We start from the raw sequence: 18,319 nt of genomic DNA, 5'->3' as shown, positions 1-18,319 counted from the left end.
GTTTGTTTGTTTGGTGGGGAGGGGGGTGTTGTGTGTTTTCATTTCCCTAAAATAAATTGGTATGTTTAGAATTTTGGGAACGGGGATAAGTGGACTGTCAAAACATGAATCGAGATACAAAATTTCCAGTGAGAATGTGTTTGCTTTTAAAGCTATCATCTCAGTTTATTTATTGACCCATCTATGTTCAAAGCTTGCATTGTAAACCGATGTACTCATGCGTTACTACTGTCCGGTGACTTTTGTAAGTATGTTAGTGGATAATATATCACATATTTTAAGTATGTTAGTAAATAATATATCACATATTTTATGGACCTGCGGACGAGTTCAGTGAAAAAATATTCTTATTCCCCCAAACAATAAGCGTGTTTCCCTGTTGTTTGATCATATAATCTCTCTCTCTCTCTCTCTCTCTCTCTCTCTCTCTCTCTCTCTCTCTCTCTCTCTCTCTCTCTCTCTCTCTCTCTCGTTTGAAACCCATAAAACAAGAAAGAAGTTAACGATAGTAATAAACGTACCTGTACTACGTCTTGGATTATTTCGTAAATTAATACAATCACTACTATACACAATCATTAACAGGAATTCCGTGTAAATAAAGGACTCACTTACATAATCGCTATAGTCGAGTGGGTCAAAGTTAGAAATTAAATGTACATAACCTTTGATAGCACAATGAATACTATTTGTCCTATCATTGGGGTTAAATGTACAGAATTCACTGCACTGCTGCAGTTGTGCAATTTGCCGTCACGTGTGGAGCTACAATTTTACACAAAACACTGGCCAGAATGTATGTTGCACTCCCAGACCCTCTGTTAAAAGCCATTTAATATCTGCTACCTCCCCATTGCTGCCATCCTCCGACGCCTTTGACAATACATCAAATACGCTTGCTTTATATTCGCTGTTAGTGGTTTTACCCCAGCTGTTTTCTGTAGTGTTGGTAGCAGACTTTAGAGATTTTCGTTTTTGGGGGGTTGCACCACGGAGGCAATTAATACCTATCGATCTATGACTGCAAGTCTTGGACTAAAGAAATATTGAGAGAGCAGTAAAATAATACCTGACGCCTGCTTGTAGTTCGATCTCTGTGGAACCAGAATTCCTTTTCTTTTCAAGAGGAGACACGTCGTTGGCAGGGCTCGTCTGCATCACGAGTGCTGAGAATTTAAAGAAACAAAACCGCTATTATCTCCAAAGTCGTATCTTTGTGACTTTATCATATGCAGAGGCCAGTCGATATTTATACAATGTCATCATTCGGTTAATAAAAACAGACAAGGGCAGTTCTGTAGTTCGTAAGGCAACAAAATGCACCAAGACAGCAGTATGTATAAATAATAATAATAATAAAAATAATTATTAGTCAAGTGAAGAAATGTTTACGGTTTTGATTACTTGTCGTCGATGTATTGTTATGCCCCATGTGAAAGGAAATGTTTTATTTAACGACGCACTCAACACATTTTATTTACGGTTATATGGCGTCGGACATATGATTAAGGAACACACAGATATTGAGAGAGGAAACCCGCTGTCGCCACTTCATGGGCTACTCTTTTCGATAAACAGCAAGGGATCTTTTATATGCATCATCCCACAGACAGGATAACACATACCACGGTCTTTGATATACCAGTCGCGGTGCACTGGCTGGAGCGAGAAATAGCTCAATGGGCCCACCGACGGGGATCGATCCCAGACCGACCGCGCATCAAGCGGACGTTTTACCACTGGGCTACGTCCCGCCCCCGCCCATGTGAAATGCCTTAAGAATTATTGGTCGGAGGGTTTTGTGTGTATGTGTGTGTGTGTGTGTGTGTGTGTGTGTGTGGAGGTGAGTTTTTTGTTGTCATTATCGTTGTTGTTGTTGTTTTGTTTTTTGTAGTTCGGGGGTGGCTGGAAGGTTGGTGTTTGTTTGTTTTTTGTTGTTTTTTCAGACGGAATCTGTCCTTTTCTCATTAAGAGTCAATGTAAAAAAACCAGAAAAAATACACAAAAAACATCCCACCCACACACCTCTAACTACGTTTTCTTTAACATCACTGGACCAGACTGATTAACTAATCATCAACTATTATCCCTGTCTACAACCAACCAGAGTTCGCAAAGGGTGTCCATGTCGAGCTGTGATTATCAAATATGTGATCAAACTATTATACCTTCACTTTCGTTATTCTGTGTGCTTTTCACGTGTCGTTCTATCGTGAAGAGTCGATCCAACAAGCTCCTCGCTATGGGGAGCATCATGGTGGTAGCCGCAGTGTTGCTGATCCACATTGACATAAATGCCGTCCCAAGCACGAAGGCGAGCAGAAATCTAAACGACAAAATTTAAAACCGCTGAGGCCAAACAAAATAATATGTTTGGTTCCGCCGATTACATCAGCCAGAAAAATTAGGACAGGTAGGTAGGCTCAAATCTTTTTTTTTTCTTCTTTTTTTTACGCAAATTATTTAGTGTAGGTGCGCATTGTATAAACTTTTTTTATAATACTGAAATATTTTGCATTAAGATATATGTAGCAAGAGAGCAACAGAAAGCAATTTTATTCCCAATATTGAATATTGTGCAAAAGTTAAACAAAAAAATCCGCTTGTCGATGATATCAATTTAGACTAGGTCGGTCGGCCATTTTTTTTTTTTTTTGTCTAGGGACGGTCAAGTAATCAGAACCACAGCTGTTATTTTGTTTGGCCTGACCACAGTTCTTGACATATATGCCTGTTGTATTTCACATGAAATTTAATTTTGAGCTCCTACCAGTGCGAACAGAAATACTCTTATATATGCTAAAATCGATAATTTGGGCAGGAATTTGTACACTGCCTAAGGTAAACCGTTTTAATGCGCGCGCGCGCGCGTATGCACAAACACACACACGAGAGAGAGAGAGAGAGAGAGAGAGAGAGAGAGAGAGAGAGAGAGAGAGAGAGAGAGAGAGAGAGAGAGAGAGAGAGAGAGAGAGAGAGAGAGAGAGAGAGAGAGAGAGAGAGAGATAATTGCATGATAATTGAATTATTTTATTCCCCGAACGAGAGTGGTATAAAACAATTCCCAAACGGTTTCATAAATTTCGTATGGAACTCCTGCGAATATTATAATTTCTTTATTATCCACAAATTATGCATTCGACCAAACATTAAATATGATGGTAATCGCTTCACAATCGACGTTAATAATATTCACTTATAAACTCAACGTTTTTCGTGTTAGATGAGGACAGGAGACGGGTACAGAAAACAATACAGAAAATGTCATAAAGATGTCAATACTTGTGGATGGATCGTAAAGGTACTCACGAAACTTTATATCAAAACTGACGTTTCTAGTGGAATAGGTACTGGGTTAGTATCTCGGAACCGTCTCCTACCCAGAATGAGTTTTAACGGCTCAGTGGAGAGATGTAAGGCCACTACACCGACTTCTCTCTCATTAACAACTAACCACTGTCCACAGCATACAGCCCAGATAACTGAATGTATGATCTGGACAATCTGCTTGAAACATAACTGGACATAAGTACGGAAAACAAATAAATTGAAATGAAATTCTGAAATGAAAGACTGGCGATCGATGCTTATAGACGGGTCGAGACATGCTCCCCTGGAAAATGTATTCAACAAAAAAATTTTTTACTTCAGTAGGGAGGGGTTTCGATCTCCCAACCCCCTGCACACGCGCCTGGAAGTTGGTTAGCTTTACAAAGGAATACATGTTTTGGAGTAGCGAGTAAATAGTGATTTCATTTAGACTGGGCAATACTTATATGGGTTTGAAATATGGCGGTCAACACTAGGTAATTATACTCAGTGAGTGTTCCTACCTTTTAGGGCTCACTCCAAAAAGCATCAGGAGCCTAAGGGCAAATCGTTTGTGTATATTACATTTTTCAATGGCAATAGCTACGATTAGTCCTCCAATCAACAGGAAATCTACATCCTAAAATTAAAAATAGAAAAGAAATAAAACAATTGCATGTGTTGTCGAACATATTTAATGAATATATTTTAATACCAAGACATTTAAGGAAATGCATGTTTTGCAATTATGAATAATTAACTTCTTAATATCAAGAAATAAACTTGAATTTTTTTTATAACAAGAAATGGAATTCCAGTTATGAATCGTATTAAGCTGCAATCTGGAGTACATTTTAAATGTTACCATTTAGAATAGATATTCAACTTTTGTGTTCTGCCTTTGACAAGGCATTCTGCGATTTCCTTTAAACCAGCAGACCCTAGATTCATCTCGTACAAATGCACCCTACGTTTGGTTAATCTACAAACCGGAAACACATTTGGATAAAGTTATAATAGAGCGAAACAAGAGTTTGTGAAGTTGAACCGGGGAAATACCCTTACAAATAGACTAGAGCTAGTCTTTATAACCGTTATTCCTCAGAGGTACGTGCGTTTCCAAAAATATGAAACACATCGGATGTATTGAAATGGATAATATAAACAATACAATCTACGTAACGTCTGATTTCAATTATAAAAAAACCCCACCAATACATCACTTTAAATCTGATTAGAAATCTAGATCGCATTCGAACACGATTTTCACCATTCTGTACCTTACCTTCATGTAATGCTTCGACAAGGCCTTTGAAGGTGCCACACCAAGTACGGGAAACACCAATATCGGTAACATGGCGGTAACTGCGAGTGGCAGTGCCTCTGTGATCCAGTATACCGACATCAACAAAAGGCCGTAAGCACATCGCGATTCCTGAATGAATGTAAAGAAACCAACTGATGAACATCAACATACAGTTCGTTATTTCTTTATTAAAAGTTATTTGGTCAATATAAAACAATGTATGGTGTTGCTGTCTAAATGCTCGTATAGATTGGATGCGACGCGTGCGTGCGTGCGTTCCGACTGTTGCGTCTGCGGCACGCATGCAGTAGATCGAAACTAATGTATACTACTCAAAAGAATTTAAGGGTCAAAAATGTATAACCAAATAAGTTTCAGAGTGTATTAGATTGATGATGTAAACTATACCAAAAAATTAATTTATTGTTCCATATTTACAAAAAACCACAAATAAACGTCACTGTATACAAGAAAGTCACATGATATGCTGTCAAAGTCGAAGGTTGTCAAACATGGATTTTACACATTAGAACATTCGTTTAATAGTGTGTGAATTCACCCCTGGCGCGAATACACTCGACACATCGTTGCCTCATGCTGTTGATCAGACGTCTGAAGAACTCTTGGGGAATGGCCTGCCACTCTGCCATAAGAAGTTGACCCAGATCATGAAGCTTGGCCGGAGGGGCATGGTTATCCCGAACTCTCCTGCCTAATTCGTCCCAGGCGTTCTCTATTGGGGCCAAGTCAGGCGAATATGCTGGCCAATCCATCCTGGCGACACCTTGTTGTCTGAGAAAGTCCGTTACCACCCTGGCGCGGTGGGGTCTGGCATTGTCATCCTGCAGAACTGCCCCGCCGCCAATCTGCTGAAGGCCTGGGAGAACCAACGGCCGGATAATCTCATTCGGATAGCGGATTCCATTCATATTGCCATCCACCACATAGAGGGGGGTCCTGTGGTGGATAGAGATGCCGCCCCACACCATGACGCTGCCACCACCGAACCGGTGACGTTGTCTAACGTTAACGTCAGCGAAGCGCTCCCCAGGACGTCTGTAGACACGAACCCGCCGTCGTTGAACTGGAGACTAAACCTGGACTCGTCAGTGAACATCACTCGACCCCACTGAACATGTTGCCACCGCAGATGAAGTGTGCACCAGTGACGTCTGGCCGTTCTGTGACGTGGTAGGAGTGGTGGTCGAACAGCCTGGCGACGGCAGCGTAGATTACTGGCTCTCAGACGATTGCGTATGGTTTGATCAGACACTCGAGTTCCAGTCGCAGTCCACAGATTGTCACGTAATCGGCGTGCAGTGGTTGTGCGTTGACGTAGAGCCATATTGGTGATGTAGCGGTCCTCTCTATTTGTAGTGCTTCGGGGTCTTCCCGAACGTGGACGATTTCGAACAGAATTCGTTGCTTGGTACCGTTGCCACAGTCGGCCAACGACACTCTGACTGACACCAAGTCTCAGAGCAACATTTCTTTGCGTATTGCCATCCTGAAGCCAAACAATAGCCCTTCCTCGATCTTCGATAGTCAGTTGACGTCGTACCATTGTCGAATTTGGAGTGTGCACCGTACACGAACGCAAGCTCCAATTATACGGAAATTCAGCATTGGGAACATGGAATACACATGCAAAGCGTGCAGATGAAGCGCTTTGTGAAAAAGCAAGTTATGGGCACTTAGCAGACCTTTCGCTTTCGCCCTAATTTACGTGCAAATGTAAGCATGTTTTGGCCATTAGAACTAGTCGACAGTGTCAATGACAGTGGATTTTAATTCATTTATGGGTTGCTTAGACCCACTTTCGTCAAAATGGAACAATACCATGCGTGACATTATGGTCTAGCTAATATAATTGACATTCAGAAAATAATGTCGAAAATATCGTCTGACCCTTAAATTCTTTTGAGTAGTATACTTCACTTTGCTGTAAGCCTTGGTCAGACAGAGCTACGACGTCGTGCGATGGGGTGAGATTCTAGATATCTATGACTGTACCCGATTCGGCTACGATATTAGAATTTTAGTTGCGTGGTCACACTGGAAACGATGGGTTTGCGACGCATCTGAGACAATCGTAGAGAAATCGTACAACATCGTACGACCGTCGTATGACCATCGTACAAGGTCGTACGACTTCACTACGATTGTTTGCCGAGAAGCTGACATCATCGTAGGAATACGATTAAAGTCGTGCGATGGTCGTGTGACCTCGTACGATGTCGTACGACGGTCGTACAATGTCTTACGATCCCACGTGATGTCATGCAACGTCTTTAATTAATATTTCCAGGTGAGAACATGGGAAAATGTCGTACAATACCCTACAATCCCGGGAATCGCAGCCAGGTTTTTGAACATGACCAAAAACCGCCAAGACGTCGTGCGAGAATCCCCGATGGCTGTGACGTCGTACAACGTCGCACGATTACGCACGATTCACCCAGATGGTCCGCGATCACCCGAAATTCACCCATCGCAGGTAGTCGTACGACGTCTTTAAGGCCGGTGTGACCGTAGCTTTAGCCGAACGCACGCACGCACGCGGCACATCCAGTCTACATGAACCTAACAGGTTAGTAAAAGTTAGTGTCTTGCTTAAAATATTTTGAACAAGAAAGAAACGCGAATATTTAGTCTTCTGCAATTTATTAAAAAAATTATTCGTTTTGAATCTAATAGGCTATTACGATTATTTAAATTAGTAATGTACTGTGAATATTGTAGGCCTATTTTTTGACAGTCTGTTTACCAGATAAATCTTTAGAGCTGAGCGGTATTGAAATTTCAGGTTTGGTATCGATATTGGTGTTTTGGGGGGTGATTTACCTCAGTATCGGTACTGTATTCGGCACTGATACAATACCGATACCAATAGCAAACGGTATTTGCGATATACACGGCTTTAAATCCAGGTCCGCGTGAAGGCTCACTTGCTAATTTCATCTAAAAACAAAACAAATTCCATACACAAGACCCTCACCTGGTTTATGCCCAACTTTGTTTTCCTTCAGAAAAGGTAGGTATACTAACAGGTCATGACATACATGTGTAATGTCCAAGATTCAGCTACTGGATCGATCCCGTTGTCAGTGTCAAATGTTCGTCTGATGACCTAATCAACAGTCTAAATTTTTCAATACCGACAAGTAGTATGGGGGCCTGTACAGCGTCATGACCTATTTTCCGTGACCTTGACCTTGGCGTCTGGCCTTGGTGTGAGTCATAGTGGTGTGGTCTACTAGGGTGAACGCTCGCCCGTGTCCCTGACCGACTTAGGTTGGTACTGATGTCCTTGGACTGGCCCTGACCGATTTGTTTAGCATTGACCGACTTAGAAGGCAGTGACTGGTATACCTGGGCAGGTGTGCGACCTTGGTGTAAGTCATAGCATTGACGTACTTGGTGTGTGACTCATCACCTAGCCTTGACCTATCTAGAGGGCAGTGAGTGGCATACCTGGTGCAGGTAAGCAGCCGTGACTCATATTTTAGCCTTGGCATACTTGGGCCGGTACTGACGTCCTTAGGCTGGCATTGGCCAGGTTCTGGCGTCCTTGGACTGTCCCCCTACTACTGTCCTTGGCCTACTTACGACTGGCCTTGACCTATGTAGGCTCGTATTTGGATATAAAAAGGGGTGTTTTGTTAGTAGCGTCATTCGCTTGCCGAAAGTTCTGTGAACGAGATCTATTTTTGCTTTGGAGTTTGAAGATATTCTGGTACGAAGAAAATGACATCGGGATATTCGAGCAGTGTTAGTAGCAGCAGCAGTAGCGAAGAGGACGACGTCTTGGTCTGCAAATGTTCAGAAAGACATACAATCAAATGTAAAGAGTGACTACCAAACAAGATGAGAAGAAGAAGAGTATTCATTATACGGATCAAACGGATGCTACACGTGAAATTGGGGTTGGAACTGAAGATGGCGAACTCGTGGATGAACCCACAGATCAGACGGATGCTGCCTGTGAAACAGATGCTGCCTGTGAAGAAGATTGCTATTCAAGACGTTACGTGTTCTGTCATCGTCCCGAAATGAGACATTTCTATGCCCGGATGCTGACGTATGCTCGGTGGCCCATACAATTACGTCAAAAACCAAAAGAACTTGCCAAGGCCGGTTTCTACTACACGGGAGACCACGATGCCATCACCTGTTACTGTTGCGGACTTGGCGTCTACAGATGGAAGAAGACAGACGACCCAGTGATGGAACATTACAGACTCTCTCCAAGATGTCCTTATGTGAACAACATGTTCAGACATTAAATGTTTTAGACATTTGTGTGCTATGTTTTCATGTTGTATGTTGTGAATAAAACCGTGAATAACAGGTTTTGCTTCCTTATTTATGTCCTGCGTCCATGAGTCTATCTCTGGACGTGTCCCTATGGTAGTGACACTGGTAAAGGGTAATATTTTGGTAACGATGTTTTTTGGGAGCTCGCACGATAAGATTTGTGCTTGGGAGGAGGGGCACTGGTCATATGTATCACACACATTCAAACATTCCTGTACCATATCTTTATGCGTCATAAGGTATATAAGAAAAATAGTTTTGGAAAACTCGTCATTTCAGGTAGAACCTTCAGAGGAGCAACATGTCAGACAAGTACAAGTTATATGTACCCGACGTGGATAAGTGGACCCGTTTCTATAAACTGCAGGCACAAGGTAAACTTCAACCTCACTTCGAAATTCAACGTGGTGGGGAGTCAGATCATGTACAGTGTGGATCGATGTCTAGAACTCTACGATCCCACATGGAAAAAAGAAAACGAGGAACAGAACAAGCCCCCGACACCCCAAGTCGCCATGGTCTCCCCAACACAACAGGTGGTAGAGCATGCCAAAGCCGATCTAAAACGGAAACAACAACAACAAAGTGGTACGGGTTGGAAATCCCCGAAACTGCAGAAGCATTTCTAAATAAACTATAAAAGGAACTATGTGGGTCAGATATCGTCATTTCATTTAGAGTCGTCATGCAGAGCACATGTTCAGAATGTGGTTTCACATTCTCGAGGAGAGACGCCATGATAAGACATTTTCAACAAAATCATGCTAAAGGTCTACCACCACGACCACCACTACCACCACCACCACAGCAACCACCACCACCACAGCAGCAGCCACCACCACCACCACCACCAAAGCAGCCACCACCACCACAGCATCAGCCACCACCACCACCACCACCACAGCAGCAGCAGCCACCACCACCATCACAGCAGCAGCAGCATCCCCTAAGATAGCTACATCCCTTAACCATGATCGTGTCGGGACCCACGTCGTGTGGAAAGACATTTTTGGTATACAAATTGTTGACGCATGGTAAAATCCAGCCGCCTCCCCAGCGCATCATCTGGCTCTACAAACGATGGCAACCCCTCTATGACATCATTGGGGCAACCGTTCGAGTGAAATTTGTTAAAGGCATACCCGAGAATTTGACAAAGGATCGTTATTTGGATCCCAGAGTCAGAAATCTCATCGTGTTGGACGACCCGATGTGTATGGCTAATAAAGACCCAAGGATCACCGACCTGTTCACAGAAGGAAGTCATCACAGAAACTTATCCGTCATCGCTATCAACCAGAACCTGTATCACAGCAAGGACCCGACACAGAGAAGAAACTGCCATTATCTAGCGCTGTTCAACAACCCCATCGACAAGCAGCAAGTTCTGACTTTGGCACGGCAGATGTATCCGGAAAACACTTCATGCATCAGTTTGTTTGAGGAAGCTACCCACAGGCCCTACGGACATCTCTTGGTGGACTTGAAACCGACTACGCCCGAACATTGGCGTCTTCGGCCTAATGGTTTAGAGACGGGGCCGTCCGAATGGTATAAAAGAACGAGCGTAACGGCGAATGTCTCAGAAGATGTGCAACCACCGTCGAAGAAAGAGCTCTACGTGCAAATTATGCAAAGGGACGCATTCAAGAGAAAACTACCAGGCATACCCGCCTACGAAAGTGACGACGAAGAAGATGATGAGGTAGAACCCTATCTGAAAAAAGTCAAGAGGATGCAGTCTTGCGATACGTGTGGTCTGGTCTTTAAAGACGGAAGCGACTTGCAGCGACACGTGAACACGTGCGAAGAGGGAAATGGAGAGCCGTCGCCCGACCTGGAAAACGAAGGCATTCGTCTCATGGTGGAACGTGAATTCGACATCAATCATGACTATCTCCAAAGCAAGAGGAAACGCTACGAAGAAAGAAACATGTCCCAAGATGCCATTGAAAAAAACATGAAGACATTGCAATGGAAGTTATTTAAAGACACGTACTCTCGCTTTCTGACATATATGCATTACTTTGACAAAGGTCCCAACACCAGGAAAATGTTATAGTTTGTGAATCCAGACAAAGATGTGAGACCACAGATTCGTTCTAAATTAAATCAGTATCGTTCATGGATCGGCGAATATTTGGATGAACAAGACGACGACGATACCGACGATGAGGAGGACGACAGTGATGAAGAGAAATGAACACTCATATTATTCACATGTCGCCCTTAAGGCCTCTCGATGTAACCCAGTGTGTGTCCATTTCATGTGTAGTTGTCTCTAGAGAGACCAGTGATTGTAATTTAGAAATAAAAGAAATGAAAAACCAAACCATTGCGTTTGTTTTTTGTGTTTTTTTACTCTATGACTAGATTTGTGATTGGATATTTCTACCGCTACTTTATAGTAGCAAGAGCTCTGTGTACAAGACAGAACATATCACGATCTTTGATATACCAGACATAATACACTAGTTGGCTATAGCTTAATGGGCCACCGACGGGGATCGATCCTAGATCGACCACTGTATTTACCCATTTGGTGATTAAAAAGCCTGTAAAATGGCTTGTACTCTAGGGAAATACTTGTGTTTAAAATGCAGCTAAAAGCTCATAGGTTAAGTTGGAGGGTTGAGTTGTAGTCACGCGTTCTTTCTTCAAAGCAATGGGCTGGGGATGTTTCTCACACACACACACACACACACACCACACACACACACACACACACACACACACACACACACATTCCTTTCTTCCCGTAACAAATATTCCTTTCTTCTCCTTAACGCATATGCCTTTCTTCTTAAAGGAGAGGACAATTAAGGTATTTGGCCTGGTATGCATATTCAACGATATATAATGCACATTATTGCTTAATATCAACACGTATAATCGTATAGTTAATTAATAAAACGGTTAAATGTGACAACTATTATATATAACGGGCGCAGCCATTTTGTACCATCTCAGTGAGTACGCCCTCTGGCGAGCTGGTGGTTACGTAATACTTAACGCGCCACGTCAGAAATGAGCCTTAGAACTAGAGAAACACAATCTACTTGGTTTTTGCGGGATAATAAATAGTCATACATTGCAATGTTCTGTAATAATACACATCCCAGTAAGCCAGCAATAAGTATATCTAGCACTATATATATTATTTTTCAATACAAAATAAAATACCATTGTCAAAGTGGCTACACAACAAGTCGAAACAATTAACAATGTTTTGCCCATGCATTAACCTACGTACTGAAATGATACACGGAGTGTTTTTAATTGGTCTATGCTGTTAGTTGCTTCTAACTGTGATTCCTGAATGGCAGGTGTATACTTGATTGGTAACCAGACGAGCCAATTAATTGACGCTGTCTAGACACAAAAATACATACCGGTATTGTGGAATATTACCTGTCGCCCCTAAAATTGTAATGGACATGGTTTATTACTGTAAATAGTTCTGTAAAACTATTGATTAAGTAGACTTTTCCATCTAAAACCACAGAACTGACCAATTACGTAAATTATCACTTGAGTATCGTGGGTTGTCGTGTTTGCTCCAACGTAGCATATCAATAGGCGTAATAGTGTACATTTTTCCTTTGGATTATTAAACAGAGAAAAATACTATAACCCCATTTTGTTCCGTTAATGCAACTTGAAATATATTCAGTTAAATAGTTTATTATATTATTACGTCATTTATGCTGTTTTACAAGTCAGGTTGATCAAAGAGAAGCGCCTTGTCGAAAATTACTGCTTTTGTTTAAACTGTACATACAGGAGATAGTCAGGAGCTGACGTCACTTCGCCCCAAGCTATCCCACCGGACGTCACAAAAACGAAACAAAATAGCTGCCCCCAGTTAGCAGGAATAATCATGGTTTTTTTATTAACTCTAAAATTACGCGTTTTGCATTTGCTAAAGTGTCAGTATGTGTTGGTGGTCCGGGTATGCATCTTTCCAACACATAAGACTCTTCTTTGAGTTGACCCTACCTTTAACAAACATTCCTTTCTTCGAGACAAAATTAATGTGTCTTTCTTTCCCTATGACTAAAACAAAATATTAAAACTAAATATTTGTATTCAATTAATCTTTATTTTACGAAGAAGGAAATGTTTTATTTACTCAACACATTTTATTTACGGTTATACGGACATATGGTTAAGGACCACACAGATATTGATTGAGGAAACCCGCTGTCGCCACTTCATGGGCTACTCTTTTTTTTATTAGCAGTAAGGGATCCTACACTATCCCACAGACAGGATAGTACATACCACGGTCGTTGTCCAGTTGTGGAGCACTGGCTGGATATAGCCCAATGGGCCAACCGACGGGGATCGATCCCAGACCAACCGCACATCAAGGGAACACTGAGCTACGTCCCGTCCCCACGGTTATTAGAGGATGCTTGTATTGGGTTCTGCTTGAACATAATAAATAAATAAATAAAATAAAATAAAATAAAATAAAATAAAAACAAATAAATAAATAAATAAATAAATAAACTAATTAAAAAAATAATAATAGAAGAAAAAAAAGAATAGCCGACAACATGAGATACGAACGACGAACCTTAGACGCTTAAGTCGGCTACGCTAACGACTGAGCTACCGTTATATCAGCAAAGTTTGTCATTTAAACCATATAATATCTTGTGTGGGTGTGTGTGCGCTCGCGGGACGAAGCAACGAAATAGGTCAGTTTATAATAATCTTGTGAATGCATTATCAGATAGTGTAAAACGAGAATTCCTTTTTTCAACTATTTAAATCATTTCGTCTTTCTGTCAGACTTTGAGAACGTAACTTCTAGAAGTTCCGTAGAGTATTTTATTTAGAGACTTGACAACACAAGATACCATCAGTGATAACCATTCATCATTCAGCACGCTAAAATTAAATACACTACCTCGCGTCGGGCAGTCCTTAGAAGTGGTAGGTTAACGACACCACAAGAGCATCTCGATTTATTAATCATCGGCTATTGGATGTAAAACATACTTCTGACAGTTTTAGAGAGGAAACCCGCTGCACTTTCCCATTAGTACCAATTTGGGATCCTACACCATCCCTGTCAAGTTACTTCTGACAGTTTTAGAGAGGAAACCCGCTGCACTTTCCCATTAGTACCAATTTGGGATCCTACACCATCCCTGTCAAGGCTAGGCGATGAGTCACACACCAAGTACGTCAAGGCTATGACTTACACCAAGGTCGCACACCTGCCCAGGTATACCATGCAGTCACCAGGGCCGTACCCTGACCAAAATCCATGGGGGGGCACTAAATTTTATAAATAATTTTTAACATACTATAAAGATTAAACATTTCTATGCTATTACTGGAGATATATAAAAAAAAAAAAAGGACAAGATTCTCAGGGGGGGCAATTGCCCCCCCCCCTGCCCCCCCGGAGGGTACGGCCCTGGTCACTGCCTTCTAAGTCGGTCAATGCTAAACAAATCGGTCAGGGCCAGTCCAAGGACATCAATACCAACCTAAGTCGGTCAGGGACACGGGCGAGCGTTCACCCTAGTAGACCACACCACTATGACTCACACCAAGGCCAGACACCAAGGTCACGGTCACGGAAAATAGGTCATGACGCTGTACAGGCCTCCATACTACTCCGACATTTTGGTATTTTGAGATTTTCTCGCAAAAGTATTGACATGATGCTGAACGGTATGTACGGTATACCTCTCAGCTCTATTAAAACAATTTAAGGAATATGTATATTAAAAAATATTGTCGTTTCTTTTGTTGTTCAGTATAGGGTTGGGTATTTTTTTTACATCTAGTCATCAAAAATTAATTTCTTGGTATATAGTCGCCTACAAATTCGGCTGCTGCTTACTGGCGTAGCCAGGATTTTATAGGGGTGGGGGACCAACCAGCTATTGAGGTTGGGGCCAACCCACACTGTGTATGTGTATATATACGTATGTATGTATGATTTTATAACCAAATTAATTGGGGGCATGGCCTCCGTACCCCCCCCCCCCCCCACACACACACACACCATTCGCTACGCCACTGCTGCTGCAGGCATGCCTGCTTACAACTAGTTGGTTGGTTGTTTTGGTGTTGGATGGGGGGGGGGGGGGGTAGTATTCAATACGTGTTTGCCAGTTATATAGGTCAGTTGTGTTCTGTTTTTGTTTTTGTTTATTTGGGGTGATGGGGTTTTTTAACATCTCGTAGAATAAACGATATCCAACGGCCATTCATGTAGTTTTCGGTACATGGTAAATATGAAAATATTCCAGTAATCGCATGAAAACGGATTGGGCGAGTTAAGTACAGTTCGTGTACGTGTACATTTACGATTCCCTATGTATACCTATACGCGTAGGCTACTCCTATCGATAAAGCAGCAAGGGATCTTTTATATGCACTTTGCCATAAAAATTACAGCAATACACCACGAGCTTTGGTGTACCAGCCGTGTGAAACTGGTTGGGATGGGAAAAAACTTGAATCCATAGAGGGGCAGTTGATCCTGCTACCTATAAACTAGCCTGAGTACTATGACTGTAGGGGGCTAGACGGACATTTGGACAGATATTCAGTCCTTACAAATACTCGTCTAGCCCTCTACAGTCAGAGTACCCTGGCTACCTATAGAAATTTGTTTTGTTTTGACGACACCACTAGAGCACATTGATTTATTAATCATCGGCTATTGGATGTCAAACATTTGGTAATTTTGACATATAGTCTTAGGAATTCCGCGTCATTTTTCAATTAGTAGCAAGGGATCTATTATATGCATCATACCACATACAGGATAGCACATACCACGGGCTTTGGTACATCAGTCGTAACCCTGTTGTGTACTTGTAGGGTTCGATATGCACACAAATGACAAGTTTTAAACTTTCAACCGCCTGGTTATTATGAGTGTGTGAAATATGACGACAGATGACTCACGTAGAGTTGACATATTTATAGCAACAATATGGCAGCTTGGATACCATGATCCCGGAATTTACTGTCTAGAATATAGTGGGGTCCGGCGTAACTTGTCTGAATATTATTATTAGATAGCTAACTCATACTTCAAGCCACTTTTATATTAAATAACTAAATAACTAACTACAGATAGGCTACGTTAAAACAAAATCCGCACTGTTCATTTTAAAACAATACATTAAAAAACACATCATTTTATAACATACAACCTAAAGAATTTTTATAATTTGAATGCATCAGTAAAGATGGATATATCATTTATTAAGTTATTTGAGAATTGTAACCATTCTTGTAAAAGACAATGAGATTGACAATTTAATTAGTGTGTTTATATGTTTGTTTTACCTATCATATACATGTATTTATAGCCTATAATATTATAGGTAAAAGAGATTTTTTTTTTTTTGCATAATAACAAAACAAAAAATAATGTTTTGTTTAACGAAATATACTGATTATTAATCATCGGCTATTGGATGTCAAACATTTGGTAATTCTGACTCGTAGTCATCAGAGGAAACCCAGCAAAGGGTCTGTTATATGCACTTCCCACAGACAGGAAAGCACATACTTCGGCCTTTGGCCAGCTGTGGTAGCATAATCATACCACACAAGAACTAAGTTCCAAGAAATGTATTGCTGTCATAAAAAAAAAAAATGATATTAATAATTTAAAAAAATTAAAACCAGTGAACAACCCCCCACCTCCCACTCACCCCCACTCCCCCAAAAATACAAAAAATAAATACATGTAAATAGATAAGCAACATTAATTAAAAATCTCAGTCCAGTTAAAACAGAAAGCGATTGTTTGTAAAATGAAAAACAATATCCACATTAGTGAAAGAAAGAAAGAAATGTTTTATTTAACAACGCACTCAACACATTTTATTTACGGTTATATCGTCAGACCACACAGATATATAGAGAGGAAACCCGCTGTCGCCACTACATGGGCTACTCTTTCCGATTAGCAGCAAAGGATCTTTTATTTGCGCTTCCCACAGGCAGGATAGCACAAACCATGGTCTTTGTTGAACCAGTTATTGATCACTGGTCGGTGCAAGTGGTTTAAACCCACTTTCTCTTTGTTACTAATACTGTGTATTAAAAAACAGCGGCCTACCTTTGACGTCCCGGGTACACAGAGAGGCAACAGGACTATGGGTGTGACGAGAACTACCAGCGTCTTCCACGACGCCTTTACGTATTGTAGACGTAGTGCCATGGTGTGTGTCGCCGTCGTACTCAAAGCACGTTTCGTGACGTCCGTAATAGGAACTGATAATTTCTGGGGAAAACTCAAGAGTGTGTAACTTTTAACTTCCGGGATTGAAATAGCCTAGTAAGACTGCCATATCGTTATAATATTATTAGCTATAGCGTTCGAGTATATTAGCAAACCTTCATAAAGACGACACATAATACAGTATAGCACGCATTGGGGATATTAAAAGATAACACAAGATAACAGATGTTTTAATGTTTGTCGGAATAGTCATTAGTGGCAAAGCAGAAATAGCTCATGTGACAAGTCTGTGACAAAAAAAAAAGAACGTTCAAAGCAGGCGTGTGAGATATGTCCGGCTGTGACCCAGACATGCAACAAGGGCTGTTACTGCTTTTCTTTTATTAACAAATAAAGATCAAGCATGTACGAATCCGGCGTGTTTATAAATCAAAACACCTCTGTGTATTGCCGTATTGTGATCTGAGTCCGACCTCCGATAAGATCGGTGGCCTGACTCGGGATGAGGGGAGGATAGAGTTGAAAATGGGCAGAATTTTGAAGATAGCTATTAGTAAAAAAGTTAATAGAATTTTTTTTTTAAATTAAATAAAAAGTTACAAGCCAAAAATAAAAAGAATTGACTGCTCGGCCGAATATTTATATAATTTGGAGCATTTTAGATGGACAGTCCAAAAATAAATAAGAGAAAGAAGAGAGGATCGGACTATTTAATAATACTAAAAAAAAGATAATAATTTCGACATATAATTTTGAACGGAGGTCTAAAAGTTTAAAGTCCAATCTAAATGGTCCGGGCCGGAAGGGGGGGGGGGGGGGGGGCGTGTGAGTTTAAGGTGGGCGGAATTTGGAATACGAATTTAGTAGTTAGGTCAAAGACCTAAAGCCAAAATGAGCTCATTCATACAACTCATGTCCAAAGTACAAAATTAGACTGCTCGACCGAATGGGTTTTAAGATGATTTGAGCAATTTAGACGGGCTGCCAAAATAAAGTGCGTCGGACTGTTTAAAAAAAAAAAAATAATAATAATAATTAAAAGTCCAACTAAGCCCTTGGAACGGTTGGCCACTACGGGGACGAGATGAAGTGCTTGGCGTTGAACTGTGGCACCAGTTTCCTCCAACGGTGGGCTAGCAAGGTCTTAGCTAGCT

The 18,319-nt window shown here is 41.2% G+C and overlaps 1 protein-coding gene across 1 annotated transcript in view; it reads right to left on the bottom strand.

Moving 5' to 3' along the window:
• LOC121389853 (solute carrier family 13 member 5-like) overlaps positions 1–17,202 on the bottom strand; it is a 32,996-nt gene extending 15,794 nt beyond the window's left edge. The window contains exons 1-5 of the mRNA XM_041521504.1: positions 17,043–17,202; positions 4,595–4,744; positions 3,834–3,949; positions 2,169–2,326; positions 1,070–1,166 (exon numbers count right to left, since the gene is read on the bottom strand). Coding sequence (XP_041377438.1) covers positions 1,070–1,166; positions 2,169–2,326; positions 3,834–3,949; positions 4,595–4,744; positions 17,043–17,144 — 623 coding nt within the window. The 5' untranslated portion in view covers positions 17,145–17,202. The remainder of the gene's footprint in view (positions 1–1,069; positions 1,167–2,168; positions 2,327–3,833; positions 3,950–4,594; positions 4,745–17,042) is intronic.
• Positions 17,203–18,319: the final 1,117 nt, after the last annotated feature.

The sequence above is a fragment of the Gigantopelta aegis genome, chromosome 3 (assembly GCF_016097555.1).
Source record: "Gigantopelta aegis isolate Gae_Host chromosome 3, Gae_host_genome, whole genome shotgun sequence".
In the NCBI taxonomy this organism is placed as follows: Eukaryota; Metazoa; Mollusca; class Gastropoda; order Neomphalida; family Peltospiridae; genus Gigantopelta; species Gigantopelta aegis.
This window is presented reverse-complemented; position numbering and strand designations above follow the sequence as displayed.